At 41.5% G+C, this 16,575-nt stretch overlaps 1 protein-coding gene across 1 annotated transcript in view; it reads left to right on the top strand.

The window, feature by feature from the left end:
• Positions 1-16,280, top strand: part of LOC142209170 (uncharacterized) — a 302,576-nt gene extending 286,296 nt beyond the window's left edge. Inside the window, exons 6-8 of the mRNA XM_075278101.1 lie at positions 914-1,060; positions 3,278-3,418; positions 16,084-16,280. Of these exons, the coding sequence (XP_075134202.1) occupies positions 914-1,060; positions 3,278-3,418; positions 16,084-16,280 (485 nt within the window). The remainder of the gene's footprint in view (positions 1-913; positions 1,061-3,277; positions 3,419-16,083) is intronic.
• The last annotated feature ends 295 nt before the right edge of the window (positions 16,281-16,575 follow it).

Genomic DNA, 16,575 nt, shown 5'->3' with positions numbered 1-16,575 from the left:
GTAGAATACTGTTAGGACTCCTAGGAACCTATCTATAATACATAGTGTAGAATACTCTTAGGGCTCCTAGGAACCTATCTATAAAACATAGTGTAGAATACTCTTAGGGCTCCTAGGAACCTATCTATAAAACATAGTGTAGAATACTGTTAGGACTCCTAGGAACCTATCTATAAAACATAGTGTAGAATATTCTTAGGGCTCCTAGGAACCTATCTATAAAACATAGTGTAGAATACTTAGGGCTCCTAAGAACATATTTCTATAATTTCTAGTTCTCTGTGGAACTAAATGTATGTGGAATGTGAAGGTGGACCAGGCTGCAGGACATGTCTGGCTATCTAGTGGTAGTGATGGTAGCTGGGACAATATGAGTGAGAGTGCAGCATGGAATAGTGTGATGTACTGGGCCACAAGAGAGGATGTCGGGCTGTGTAGAAGTAGCAGTTACATGAGTGCATCAGAGCCTATCATAATTCTGGTCTCCTGATGAATTTTTTTTTTTAGAATAGAAGTGCATTTAAGATTATCAATTGAGTTTATTGAACAATTACTATATAGATTTACAGTAAAGGGAATCAGTTGTAAGTGTAGAGCACCATTAAACATAGAGCCCTGTCTTTACCCAAACTGCTGTCCAGACACTGACAGGCTGATGTCTCCCCGTTCAGCTGCTTTCTCTGATTCTCTGAAAGTGGAGGGCAAGGAGCAGACTGGTCCATGCGCCAAATGTGTGTTACATTGTAACACATCTACACCAAAAAGTTGGCAGAAATTTGTTGATAAATTCCCCCTATTGTTCTCTGTAATAATTCAGACTCTGTAGATTGTCAAACACTTTACAACAAGAACAGCTTTCATTTCTAATCTGTAGAACAATCCCTTAATTTTTTTTATTTTTTTTTACTTGTAGGTGGAGTTTTGACTCCAGTTTTCATCAGGACATGCCTGAGTCCAGATTATTGCGGTTTTATGGGCAGTCTGAGCAATAGTCAACGACGTATATGGGCATCAATGACATGTTGTTACACTGACAACTGTACCCCGACTATTCCTCCTGGTAAGTCATCAACTTTATTATAAAAAAACAAAAACAAAAACATTTTTTTGAAAAAGATCTATCAGATGATCCATCATGTTTCATAAATAAATAAAAAATATAATAATAATTATTAAATTATGAAACATGATATATCCTCTAATAGATCTTTTTCAAATTTATGGGTAAATAACTATTAAGTGGACTGATGGGCTATCTTGTTGAGTATTATAGAAGTTAATAGAATCCCAGTTGTAGAACCACAAATGTAAAAAAAAAAGCACAATAATTTTCATGGGAAAAATGCTGCAGAGTAAGAATGTTTTCAAAAACACAAGTGTTACTAGTTTATCAATCTAGTTTGTCAATTAACAAAAGCTAACCAATGAAAATGAAAAAGAGAAACCAAAACCCCATGAATATTTGGTGGTTTGCTCTTGGGAGAAGGAGTCCTGGAAGTGATGATATAACCTACACAGCTATTGCCCCAATCCTTCATAATCTAGTCTGTCTGGATTAAATGAAGAGACAGAAGGATTAGAGTAAGACTACGTCCACAGAAGATCTGTTCTCTAAGGGAATTGCTAGTTGTGCAATTCTGTAGTGCTGTTGTTAAAACCAGGAAGAAGAGAAGAAAGAGACAATGAATCCTAAACGTGACCCATCTCCTGTCCCTACTTACTTGCCAGATCTACCCTACGCAACAGACGGCAACTTGGAAACGGTCCCTCTGAATAAGTGTACACAGAATTAGACAAACCACACAGAAGAGGAGTCAGCAAGCCAAGGTTCAAAGCCAGAGAGACAAAGCAGTACAAAATCGTAATCCAAAAGAGAAGTCACAATAGAAGTGTTACGACTGGCAGGATAAATAAAAAAAACTAAATAATATAGCCTGCAGGGCACCTTGGTGTGAACAAGGCCTGACAGTTAACTTCACTGCTGGGCTGCACGACAAACTAGGTGCTTCTCTGATCACTTCTCAGAGATGGTGCCACTGCAGAATAAAGTTTTGCACTGACGTGTACCATGAGCAATTGAGGTTTCAATTTGAGGCTAGAGCACCCGGTGTCCAAACCAGCCTCCTTAATTGGAGGAAAGGCAAGACCGATCAACCAGCTCAGGTGCTTCAAGCCAGATGCCAATAGGATGACACCAGTGTCAGTAGACCGAGCACGCCTATTGGCTGCAAGGGGATTAACCCCATGCATGCTGGACTGAACAAAATCAGCGGAACAGGCTGTGACCCTAATACCATGGCCGCAGTTGTATTACTGACCTCTGTCCTTTGACTTCCTGTTAGGACTCTGTGGCAATAGTAAGAGAAGTAGGAAGTTAGTGAGGACAAAATCACAGGAAAGAGTCAAAATAGGCAGCAAACCTGTGTGGGCTGATGACTTGTATATAAGAAGCCCAGGACCGGCTTCATACTTGATTGGTAGACAGGCAGTCAATCACACAACAAGGCTAAGATTAAGTGTAGGGGATGAGTGTGGTGGAAATTCAATCACAGAGGATAGGTAATAGAGCAATGTTCAGACAGAGCAACAAAAAAACTCTATGCAGGTAATCAAACTGAACACCCTACCTGCGCCACAGCATGTGAATGAAGGGTGTTGCAAAGACCCGGACAGGCAGAGACGTTATATGTGCTTATTTCTCCAAGATGACAAACAACCTTCTTGCCAATTTCTGCCAAAAGCTGTCTGCAAGTATCAAGAAGAACTGACGGAAGACAAAAGAGCAAAGGTCAAACCAAATATAGGCTTGATTTATAATTCACTCTTTTCATTCTTAGTTTTGTTAATCTTGGGGAAAAACATGGAAATCTGTTTTCCAAGATGTAAATAGGAAAATGGTGCCCTCTTAAACATCATGTATGACTTTTTCAAGTCTATTGCTATGATGTGAGGATATGCCAAACCAAATTATTCTATTCCATTTTTCTATTGTTAATCTCTTCAAGCTAAGTGCCATACTATTACATTGTACTAAACATATAGTTGCATCATAACTGTACAGTGATGTCATGTAGCAGGTACAAGAGCTGTGCCCCCTGTGGAACTAACTGCAGGAGTCAAAAAATACTCCATCTTCAGGAGTTTAATCCCATGTATGCTGTGCTGAATACTGATCACTGGATCTGGGTGTTAAGGACCCAAGATCCCCTCCTTTCACCACATTGGATCAACTGCAATGAAATTTACATTGTTCTCTTTTTCTCTTACCTTTTTCCAGTCCCAGCTGCCAGTAGTACCCCCAATGGAGTGGTCTGTTCATCCTGCATATCTGATGGCTATAGCGGGTGTACTTCCTCGGATACTGTCACATGCACAGGGGATGAGGATACATGTGTTCTCGAGACAGCAAAAATAACAGGTACCAAAAATGCTTTCTTGTTTCACTAAGATTGAACCTTCCTTTAGATACTTCTGAGCACTTCTGCTATTGCCAGCAGCATATAAGGAGTTAAATGGTTGCAAACATTGCTATCACTAAGCACAGTAACTGTAACATCTGATGCATACGGCTCTTAGTGCGTGCTCAGGCTGCAAGTTGTATGTGGCTAAAGATGATTGAAATGGGTCAGAACAAACAGAATTCATCTGGGATTTTCCAAAAGTCTTGGGTCACCATCCATGAACCACAATTAGACTCTGGTGCCTATGGACCAGACATCACGAGAGAACCTTCCCTTGGATTCCATTTATTATCCTTGTGAATAATTCTGGTGCATGGGTGTCACACCCCAGCAGTTTTAGATTTGAGGTGAACAGCGAGATTTTGCAAAATTGTAAATGAATTTTATTTGTTTTGTAGTGCTGTTTTCTTTTGGCCCAAATATTCATGTAACACAAGGGTCGGCCATGTCTTCATGCTACTTTTCACCATAGACTTCAGTAGAAGTCTCCTGCAACTTATCTGCAAATTGTCTCACATTAAAGCCAAATAACTCCCCTCCCAAAAAAACTTCAACATCAAGTCACAGGAAAGTGATAACTTTTAGTGTCGGAAGTTGGCTCGAAATTTTTTTCGGCATATATCACGTCTGCGTGTAGTAATAGACTTACAATTGTCATACATCAGTAGCAATATTACATATATACAGTGAATAAACATAACTTGAGCAACAAAAAATAAGCCCTTATATTTCTGTGTCAATGGCTCAGTTATTGCTCTCGAAAGATATTATGAATATTAAAAATATTATGAAGAAGCAAAATAAAAAATTAAGCTGCACTGCAAGGGGTTAAGGAAACAGATTAAGTTTATACATAATAGGTTGTTTTTGTGATTGTTTATTCCAAAAACCATTCCTCTCTTGTTGACAGACATTTAAGGGACTGTTTTTTGTGTGACGAGTACCAGCCTCAAGCCGGGGTCCCATGGGCCGGAAGCACCACGAATCCCATGCCCACATTGCATTAAAAGTCATGGCGTGGAAATGCCATGATTCCCAAAACCGGTGTGGTTTTGAAAATTGCAGCATGTCAATTATATCTACAGAAATGCCGGCGGCTTCCCTATAGATATAATTGTAGCAAAGTCCACGGAGGAAAACTCCGCAAACTTTCTGATTAAAGAGCTGAAGGAAGAACCATGATGTGTTCCTGCTTCTGATTTTCCTGCAGCGCTTTATAGCTGCGGGTCATCCCATGGGGCCTTAGCCTTAAAGTATGTTTCCATGGCTAAATTTGGGGCTGAAATTGAAGCAGATTTCGTCTCAAAAACATCTGCAAATTCCATCTTAAGGCTGAGGCCCCACTTTGTGGAAAAGCTGCTTTTTTGTTGCAGATTGTTCTGTGTTTTTTTGAGCCAAATTCAAGGGCAAGGACGCAGTGGCTCATACAAACTCCTTAGATATCATGTTTGTTATGGATAGCAGCTTATAAGGGTTAAATGGCTGCAATTCACAGCAACATCTGGTAACTCAAATGTCATTGCTTGGATCTGAGGGAAAAAGTTATCATCAGGTTTGTCATTCTAATAGACAATATATGAGGATTAAGACTGTATTCAATGAAGGTTCTTATGTCCATCTCAGCAGGATCCGGTTCAGCTGCATTTTCCACCCAGGGGTGCGGGACTAAATCACTCTGTAATGTCGGCAGCCAGGTCATAGCTGTTCCAGGTTCATCGGTCACATTCAATGTATCCTGCTCACAAGGTACACAGTGTCCATAAAGTCATCCTGACTCCAGCTATTGTGTCTTCTAATGAAATTCTTCTTCTACATGTTAAGTTATATAAATTCTCAGAGAATAGGGCAAAAAAACAAACAAACAAAAAAAAACCAACAACATTTCTGGACACTTGCACTGATAGATGTCCATATATTCTTATATACAGAAGCTCATTCTGCGCAAAGGAGTAGGATTGTAAAAAATAAAATGTCTACCAGCGCTGCCCTCTGTGCAAAACCGGTCCTAACGTAATTGTGATGGGTTCCTGCTACTGAAGAGGGCAGAGCTGGGGCAGGACCAGGGTGGATGAGGGGGCAGATCTGGGGTTGGGCAGAGATTGGGGCTTAATAGCATTTAATTAGAAACAGGGGAGTGAACAGAAAATTAGACAGAAAGGAGACACCTAGTGACAGGAAATTTAGAGAGGTTTTTTAGGCAGAAAACAGCAACATTTGTAGCAAAAATACATTTCTGGAGCAGATTAACCCTTTGATATGTAACCCTGATAATATAATGTGCAGTGTAATAAGTGATAAATGTGCTGATTGTGTCATATCTTTAAAGGTCTCTCGTGTACACAGTGCATGTCCGCTACTTCTTCATCATGTACAGGCGGCAGCATAACTTGTCCTTCAGGCTTTACATGTGGATCTGTATACACACAAGCAACTATTGGTGAGTTATATGATAAAATGCCATTTTTATTACATGTATTAGTACTAGAAATGAGTGAACTGGTTTATAATGAGCTGGATTTGATATTAGATATGGGTGAACCTTTAAGATTCATGCTCGGATGGCTGATTCAGTACTATACACTGCACTACATGTGTATATATGTGTATTGCAGTGTATAGAGGAAGTCAGCCTATGCAGATGCATAACTCTTAAAACAGAAAAAAGAAAAGCAAAGCCGAGCGGCACATAGTGTTTATCTGTGTATAACCACAGTATTGTCAATATAGACAAGCACTCGCCCCAATAGTGACAACCATATACAGTTGTGCCGCCCCCCCCATACCAAGGAGCAAAAGTATAGAGGTAGAAAAAAACACGCACAGGGGGTTTGAGATGGACTCTCACCTGAAGCAGTTGTGAACAGTCAACACTACTATATGTATATTGCAAAAACAGTTGGTAAGCCTGCTGCAGGTCTTCTCTGGGTCCTGAGAGTATCCAGGTCAATATAGCAAAGAAGGATGAAGTGGTCACTCCAAATGAAGAGGAAGACTTTTGCGCTTCTTACCGTAGAAGAATATACTTTATTTAGCACTACGCATTTCGGTAAGTTCTTCTACGGTAAGAAGCACAAAAGTCTTCCTCTTCATTTGGAGTGACCACTTCATCCTTCTTTGCTATGCAGATGCATAGACTGTCTTAGTCCCACTTCATAAGGATCAACCAGATATTGGAGGCACCTAGCAGCCCAGGGTCACTGGCCAGACCCTGGGCTGCAGAAAATACATAATGGCACCCTTTACAATGAGATGGGGGTCATCATTACTACACAACTCCTTGGCTGTGTAAGGGCTAGTTCACACTGAGTTAAATGAACTTGCTAGCCGCGATGGGATGCCGATGCAGTGCACTGACATCTTGTGGCATTCTGCAATAGATTAGGCCCAAATGAATGGGCCGGAGCCTCGCATCGCGGACGCCGTGGTTGATTCAGCTGCGGAATCCGTGGCAAGATAGGGCAGCTCACTTCTTTTTTCCCCGCTACTAGCTAGCGGAAAAAAGAAGCGAGCAGCTCCCATTGAAGTCAATGGGAGTCATTTTTGGCAGTGGATTCTGAGACTGATTCCACGTCAAAATCCGCTGCAAACTTCCTCCATGTGAACTAGCCCTAACACAGCCGAGTGCTGGAAGTAATGCAATGTAATACTATGGCACTGAGTGGGAAGGGGTTAAATAACAGCACAATGTCAGTCAGCTGCTTCTAAGGCCAGCAGGATATTGTCTTGTATTAAAAAGGGTATGGACTCACAGGGCAGTGATATGATGCTACCACTTTATCAGTCATTGGTGGGGCCCCATCTGGACTATGCAGTTTAGTTGTGGACACCAGTACATAGAAAAGATGTCCTAGAGTTGGAAAAGGTTCAACTGAGGGACTCAAAAACAGAATAGGGGCATGGAGGAACTTAGTTATGAAGAGAGACAAAAGACATGGAGGTGTTCCCTTCACCTGAAGGAAAAAAAAGTTAAGTCTCCAGAGGTGACAAGTCTTTTTCACTGTAGGGACTATGAACCTGTGGAATAGCCTACCCAGGAGCTGGTCATGACGTTTCCCATCCCCTGCTTGAACTTGATAATCTTTTTTCAACCATACTAACTATGTAATTATATAACCTAAAAATTCCAAAACATAAGAAATATACTGCATACACTGTCTACCAATAAGTATTTGAACACCTGTGGTCCAAGCGGCATGAGCGGCAATTACAGCCTCAACCTTCCGGGGCTTTCCACAAGTCCTTGTATGACGGCTAGTGGAATTTTATTCCATTCGGCTTGGAGAAAACAGGTAACTGCTTTCACCAATTTTCGACGGCTGCTGCACCCCTTAGTTCAGCGATCCAACTCATCCCAAAGGTGCTCGATAGGTTTAAAGTCTGGACTCTGGGCAGGCCAGTACAGTCAGTTAACCTGATTGTCATTGTACCAAGCCATGGAAGACCTCGCTACATGACAGCTGGCATTGTCATCCTGGAAGTAACATTGGTCTGACCCATAGAACTGCTATAATGTAGGAAGCACACTGTTATCTAAAATAGTGCAATAGGTGTAGAGTTTATAATGCACTGGGACCAAGGGTCTCAGCCCATACCAGGAGAAACACCCCCAGACCATAACGCCACTTCTTCAGAACTTTACCGGGTGTCCAAATACTTATTCGTAGAAAATGTACAAGTTATTGAAAGCAGAAAAACCTTAAATGTGTCTTAATATACTTTTGTTCTTAGACCCCTTTCTGTTTCAATATTTTTAAATTGTTGCAACTGGTAGGAAAACCAGATAAACTAAGTCCCTCCCTTTTCACTAAACCCCTCCCTCTGTTATGTCTTCACATCTGTAGCCAAAATGGAGAGGATTAGGAGAGAATATTGGGGCAGATTTATTAAGACAAGTCTTTCATACACCAGTCTTAATAAAGGGTCCAATGGATAGGTGAACTTTATATACTAGGTGTAAGTCTTTGTGCCAGAATAGAAACCTACATATAATAAATGTCAGGCAGAGGACTCCCCTCCGCACTACTCTTTGATTCAGTGAAAGTGGAGAGTGAAGCATAGAACGGGGCCAAGCATCAGATTGATAAGTTCTCCCCGTTGTTCTCTGTAAAAATTCAGATTTGGTGGACTGTCAAACACTGTATAGAATGGAAAAAAAAATTAACTATTTTCTAATTATCTCTAATCCAATTGCTTAATTTTTTAAAAAATATTTTTTTTCACTTGTAGGTGGAACTGCTACTCCAATTTTCATCCGGTCATGCTTTAACGCAAATTATTGTGGCTTCACGGGCAGTATGAGTAATGGTCAAGGACGCATATGGGCATCAATGACATGTTGTAACACTGAAAACTGTACCCCGAATAGCCCTTCAAGTAAGTCATCCACTTTGTTATATTTCATATACATATACCTTTAGTATACCTGGGAAATGAAGCGATATTGGCTAAGATTACTAACACAACATATCGTAATTTAGGTTACAGTTATTATGCAAAATTATGCTAATAGAGCCCCACATATGCGTGAATAGCCTTTAAAAAGGCTATTCAGGCACCGTAAATGTTATATTAAACCCCGGTCCCATTTTTAAATAAAAGCATTAAATATATATGCTAATCGTACCTGAACGTGCACCATAGGAGGGGATGCACAGTGAGACGTCAGCTTCGGGCACACCGACCTCTTCTGTCTTCTTGTAGTGACGCCCTTTGGTTCAGTGTCTTCTTGTCTTCAAGTCCCACGCCTGCGTAGTAGCGCTTCCCTCCAGAGCGCTACTGCGCAGACTCACTCGCCATCTTACTTAATGGCAGTTCGCGAATGTACTGCGCAGTAGCGCTCCGGAGGGAAACGCTACTATGCAGGTGCGGGATTTGAAGACAAGACGACGGAAGAAGACACGGAACCAGAGGGCGTCACTACATTAAAATCACGGACGCAAAATAACACGGCGTATACGCTCCTAATCCCATTGAAATGAATAGGAGCATTTTGAGCGCGTCATCTGTCGGCACATGTATATGTTACATTGTGTGAACTTACCCTAACTATTAACTAAGATGACTGATGGACCATCTTGTTGAGTGTCATAGAATCCCAATTGTAGAACAGTGCTGTGCAAAAGTTTTAAGTATGGAAAAAACTAATGCTTTCAGAAATTGAAGGGTTAATAGTTTATTTTTGTTAATTGACAAAATTAAACTAATGAAAGTGGAAAAGAGAACCCTAAATCCCATCAATAAGGTGGAACGACCTTTGCCCTTTGTATGAGGAGTCCTGGGAGTGATGCTACGGCCCCCACAGATATAGCTCTGATCTCAACATCATCCAGTCTGTCTGGTATGACATGAAGAGACAGAAGGATTGAGCCAGTCTACATCCACAGAAGATCTGGGCTTAGTTCTCCAAGATGGCGGAGGGAACAACCTTCCTTCCAACATCTGCCAAAAACTGTCTCCAAGTCAAATATAGGTTTGAGTTCGCTTTTGTTTATTCACTTATTTTTTTTTAACCCCTTCTAGCTCATTGCTGTACTATTACATTGCACTAAGCATATAGTTAATGCTCAGCATCCTAATAGTAAAGCATTGTTAGGTAGTAGGTAAAGGAGCTTCCTACATGGCTTCTGGGAGGGATAGACGCCGGCACAGGTGCCGGGGCCTGAGACATCGCTGTGCTCCTCTGCCCTGCATGAAGCCAGCAGCGGGCTTCATGCAGGGCAGAGGAGCGTAGCGATGTCTCAGGCCCCGACACCTGTGCCCGCGTCTATCCCTCGCCGGCATCCGCCTCTCTATTACAGCGGATGCTGGGCGGCCACATTTGGACTATAAGACGCACCCTTCTTTTCCCCCCAAATTTTGGGGGAAAAAAGTGCGTCTTATAGTCCGAAAAATACAGTAATAAATAGTGTTTCACTCATTAATACCGTATATACTCGAGTATAAGCCGAATTTTTCACAGTTTCTGAAAAAGCCCCTCTCGGCTAATACTCCAGTCATGCAAAAGGAATTTTTTTTTTTTTTTTGCGGGGGGAAGGGGGGGCTATGACCAGCCGCAATAGTAATGTATAGAATATCCCATAAAATAGTGAAAAAAAAAAAAAAAAAGAGAGGCTTTAAAAAAAAAAAATATATACTAAAAAAAATAAATAAAAGTTCTAAATCCCTCCTTTCCCTAGAATACATATAAAAGTAGAAAATGACTGACACACATACACATTAGGTCTCCCTGTGTCTGACAGTGCCCGGTCTACTGAATATAGGGGGTCTGCAGTGCTCCTGTTCCATCAGGAAAGAGTTAATAGGAGCACTGCAGATATCCTATATTCAGCCAGGCTAAATTCTAAGTGGGGGGAAAAAACCCAGTCCTCAGACTCAGGGAAGGGGCAGACAGACAACCAAAACGCCCCCTCCCCTTCCCCAGCACCTACTGCATCCAAAAACGCCAACCATTTTAATTTTTGAAATTTTCCAGCAGCTGCTGCATTTCCCCCCTCGGCTTATACTCAAGTCAATAAGTTTTCCCAGTTTTTTTTTTAGGTAAAATTAGGGGCCTCAGCTTATATTTGGGTCGGCTTATACTCGAGTATATACAGTAATAGCCCTCCCTTGGCGATGCCGACATAAAAATAAAGAAGTTATGAATTTTGAAAGAAAATATTAAAAAGTCACAAAGCATTAACACCTAAACAACCCTGCATCATGAAAGGGTTAAAAAAAATAAACTACTGTATTACGACTTCTATTTTTCAAAACATTCCTACTTGCAGCATTTTCCCCCCATAAAACTTTTGCACAGTACAAGTACAGGATATCCCTTAAAAATATAGAACACGTTCAACAGAAGAGAAAATTGGAAATCCCAACATCAATAGTTATGTTACATGTTGAACTCTAAGGGTAAGTTCACACAGAGTTTTTTGGTCAGTATCTTGAAGCCGTATCCGTCTCAAAATCCCGACCAAAAAGACGGCTCCCATTGATTTCAGGAGTTTCCATTTTCGGTCCAACTTCCGACACCTCGTAGTACGCTCCTGTATTGAGCTACAAGAGCAAGAGCGGCCGCTCTTGCTCTTGTAGTTGAATACAGGCGCATACTGCGCAGGCGTCGGAAGATGGACCGAGACGGAAGACAGAAGAGGTGCAGCTGAAGAAAAAGGTGGCGCTGGAGAGAGCTCTCGGGCAGCAGTGGGGACGCTCCCATCGCCGTTTGAGCGCTGGGGCCCGCCCTCATTGCTACAGAGAACTCATTTGCATACCAGTTAAAACCGGTATTTCTAAGGACCGGTGCCATGGAGACCACATCTAAAGGTAAGAGACAAATAGATTTTCTTAAGGCTATTCTGGCATGGTAATTAGAAAAAATGTTGGTTTAGTGGTAGAATCCCTTTAAAGCTTTTAAGGAATATTCCGATGTGAACAAACCCTTAGGCTGAGGTCCCACGTTGCAGAGAAGCTGCTTTTTTTTTTTTTTTTATTACAGATTTTGCTGCGGTTTTTTGAGCCAAAGCCAATATCGGCTGCAAAAGGAATGGAAGATATATAGGAAGTACTTCTGTATAAGTAATTCTACCTACTTTTCAATCCACTCCTGGCTTTGGTTCAAATAACTGCAACAAAATCTGCATCATCGCTGTTGAACATCTAAAGTTGAGTTCACACAGAGTTTTTTTGGACCGGTTTTTGAAGCATAATCTGCCTCAGAATCCAGCTCCAAAAAACGCCTTCCATTGACTTCGATGGGAGCAGTTCACTTCTTTTTTCCGCTAGTGTTTTTTTCCCGCTCACAGAAAGAAAAAGCGAGCTGCCCTATCTTGACACTGACTTCGCGGCTGAAACTGCTGCCGCGTAAATGGCGCGACACTCCCTCCCGACTGGGCCCGGAGAGGAATGCCGTGACCGGCATCCAATCGCAGCTAGCCGTGGGAGGCGTTTTTTGAAGCCGGATTATGAGGCAGCTGTCGTGTCAAAATCCAGTCCAAAAAACTCTGTGTGAACTCAGCTTAACTCCCCCCTTCCCTCATAGATTGTAAGCCCTGGCGGGCAGGGCGCTCTACCCCACTGTGCCAGCCGATCACTGTCAGTATTATTTCTACCTGTATATCTTGTGTATTGTATGTAAACCCCCAAATGTAAAGCACAATGGAATTAATGGTGCTATATAAATAAATAAAATAATAATAACTCATATTGTTGTGTTGCCATGAGGAGGGCTACAACCTGTGACTAGGCCTGGTAGTGATAAGGATTTGGTTTTGGGTTTTTTTTAACTACTTTTTTTTGCACATTATAACCTTCCCTCAATAATTTCACATTTTAACTTTCTTTTGTTTGTTTTTTGCTGATTTCTTTACAATGAAAACATTTAGGTGAAAATAGGGCAATAAATATTTGTATATTTTTTTGCTTACATTGTTCTCTCTTTCTCTTGCCTGGCTCCAGAACCAGCACCAAGTACTACCCCCAATGGAGTGATCTGTCCATCCTGCATATCTGGTGACTATAGTGGGTGTTCTTCCTCGGATACTGTCACATGCACAGGAGATGAGGATACATGTGTTCTTGAGAAAACAAAAATAACAGGTACCAAAAATACAATTTTTTTATTCACTATGAAGCATTCTTTTGATACTACTGAGATTTCTGCTCACTAAATAGTTTCTTATGTTACTGATTAGAACGGGAGCAGAGATGACTGGAAAAAAAAAATCTTTTTATGGCTGAAATGTGAAAAAACATGATTAAAAAAAATCTTATCTATCTCAAAATGCCATCAATAAATTATTACTTGTAAATAAAAGAAAGTTCTGGGTGTTAGAATATTAGACTATGGCAATGCAAAACATTTTTAATTTTTTTTTTTTTTTTTTTAACGTAGTAAACCATAACAAAAAACTACAGAAACGTCGGCCTGCAAAACTAATTGGTTTTATTTTTTGAAGTCTAGAAATATTATTACATTTTTAATGTAATTATTATTACAACTGGTGCCATGCAACGGCATCCAGTCATGGCATTCCATTTCGTCTTAGGCCCAAATGAATGGGCCTAGATGAGAGGGGAGTGTCATGCCGTGGAAGCCACGGCGGATTCCGCTGCGGAATCCGTGACAAGAATGGTCATGTCGCTTCTTTTTTCCGCTACTAGGTAGTGGAAAAAAAAAGCGAGCGACTCCCATTGGAGTCAATGGGAGCCAGTTTGGGCAGCAGATTTTGAGGCGGATTCCACATCAAAATCCACTGCCAAAAAACAGTGTGAACTTACCCTAAGGGTCCATTCACATTGAGTTTTTTCGTGAGTATTTTGGAAAAAAAAAGCCTCCCATTGACTTCAATGGGAACCTTTTTCTGCTAGTGGAATTTGCCTTGGATTTCCAATTAGAGTAACTTTTTAGCAGTAGACTTCAGTAGAAATTTCATGCAACATTTCTGCAACTTGACTCATTTAATTTCCAAATAGCGGCTCCAAAAAAGGCAACATTGAGTTGAAGGGAAGTGAACTGATTATTTTAGTTGTGTGATTTGTCTGCAATTTGTTTGTCATGTAACACATATCTGCATGTAGCCATTGGCTTACAATTGGTATACAACAGTAGCAATATTACATATATACTATGAATAAACATAACGTAAGCTACACATTAAGGCTGGTTGCACACGACCATGTGTTAGCTGCCGGCTGTGATTGAATGGCACAACCGACACAAGGGAGGGAAACAGATGTCATCCATGTGCCATCTGAGCACTGGCCGTGCTTCCATGGCTCCATACCTTCATTGAATAGGAGCAGAAGCACGGTTACAAAACTGCACAGGAATAGGGGAAGGAAAAATCCAGACAGCACACTAAAGCAAGCCATGGTGGTCTGTAAGGAGCCTAACTTGTATTGAAGTGAATGGGAGTCAGAAATCATTTGCCCTGCTGGTTTCGAATTCGAAAATTCTACAGTAGATTTCATGACAGATTCCATGGCAGAATTTGTTCAAGAACAAATATTTTACCTCAAATTCCTGAAGCTGAATTTTCCAATTTGTACAAATTCCTCGATGTAAACATATCCTTAAGACTTGGTTCACACCTGCGCCTGGTCTCCGTATGGGGATTCTTTCCAAATCCACTTGAAAAATGCAGAGAGAAAAGTCCTGGAAACCAGATGGAAAACTTGCAGACCCCATAGTCTAGAGCAGGGGTGGGCAATTAATTTTCCCATGGGGCTACATGAGAAATTGTAACGGTTCTAGAGGGCCATGCGCGTCGCGGCAAATTTAGCTCCACTCACTTCTCCGCTGACTCTGCCCATTCTTTATCATTTTTCCATGTGCCCCACAAAGTAAAATCCTCCTGCAGTCACCCTAACATTATACACCCCCACATTATAACGTTTCCCTCCAAATGTCCCACAGTAGAAAGTCCCTCTCCTGGTGCCCCAGTATGAACTAGCAGAAACTAGATGGGACATTAAACTGGGGCAGCATGTCCCTCCAGCTACCCTCCATGGTTCAATATCCTCCTCCAGCTGCCCCAGTTTAATGTCACCCTCCATCTTCCTCCTAGTTTAATGTCCCCTCTCCATGTGCATTCAGTTTAACTGCCCCCTACATCTGCCTTTAGTTCCCCCCTCTTGCTCACACATGCTGTCTCTTCTCTCTTTATCATCCAGCAGCCCCCATTGCCGGCAGCTTGCAGAAAGCACAGTCCTGTGTGGCTCCGTCCCACTAACAAGTCCTAGCCTATCCTGGTGATAGGCTGTGATGACATCATCACAGGTCCTTGAAAAATCTTCCACTAGCTATGCGGGCTGCATAGAAGCCGCACATTGCCCAGGTCTGGTCTAGAGGGTCCATGGGGCTACCGCTGGTCACAGTGTTTTAGGTTAAGTTCACACAGGGTTTTTTGGTCAGGATTTTGAGGCTGTATCTGCCTCAAAATCCTGACCAAAAAGAGGGCTCCCTTTGAAATCAATGGTAGCCGGTGAGGTCTTTTTTACGGGAGCTGTTTGTTCAGGCTCCTGGAAAAAAAAACGGATATGCTCATTCTTCAGGGAGATTTGCCTCGCAAATCTGCCTGAAGACACTCCCTCCTCTCGACTAGGCCAATTCATTGGGCTTAATCCGGAGCGGAGTGCGCGATTGGATGCCGATGCAGTGCACCGGCATTCAGTCCTGGCTACCCATTTTTCGGTCTGGAACCTGAGGCGGCCCCCGCCTCAGGTTCCAGACTAAAAAAACCTCATGTGAACTTACCCTTAAGTGGATTGGGTTTACATTTTTTGGATTCCCAAGTGGACATGAAGAACGGAAACCGGAACGCAGGTGTGAACCTAGGGTAAGGTAACAGAAATACTATTAGATATTGTCTCTGGCAGGATTTACTATTTGGATAGAGATGTCAGACTTCACAATCCTTTGGCACCAAATGACAGTTTTGTGGGTACTGATGGGTAAGATGGAAGTGGGTCATACATTGACATAGCTGAAAATTAACTGCAAAATTTGGTAACAGAAATGGCAATGCTTAGATCTGAGGAAAAAGCAGTCATCATCAAGTTTGCCTTTCTCTTGTCTTTCTGCTCATATATGAGGTCTAATATTATATTCAATTAACATTATTATGTGCATTTTTTTCAGGACCGTATAGAAATACATTTTTTTCCGCTCGGGGGTGTTCGACAAAGTCACTCTGTAATCTTGGGAGCCAGGTCATACCTGTTTTAGATACATCATTGAAATTGGACTTTGCCTGCACTGGAGGAACTCAAAGTGTCCATAAAGTTGTCCTGACTCCAACCATTGTGTGTCTTTTACTGCTGAAATTTTTCCACTAAAAGTGAATAAAGAGATTCTCAGAAAAATGAGCATAAAACAATAAACATGTCAAGTCACTTGCCCTGATTGATGCCTGCTTATATATACAGGAGCTCCTTCTGCTGTAAGGAGCATGCTTGTAAAATAAAATTGCTACCAGTGCTTCTGTGTAAAAACTGTCCTAGAATGTAATTATGATGGAACCTATCTATAAAACTTAGGGTGAGTTCACACTACGTAAACGGCAGCTTATTCTGAACATAAAACACGTTCAGAATCAGCGGCGTATAAAGCAGTTACATTCATTTCTATGGG

The sequence above is a fragment of the Leptodactylus fuscus genome, chromosome 6 (genome assembly GCF_031893055.1).
Source record: "Leptodactylus fuscus isolate aLepFus1 chromosome 6, aLepFus1.hap2, whole genome shotgun sequence".
NCBI lineage: Eukaryota > Metazoa > Chordata > Amphibia > Anura > Leptodactylidae > Leptodactylus > Leptodactylus fuscus.
This window is presented reverse-complemented; position numbering and strand designations above follow the sequence as displayed.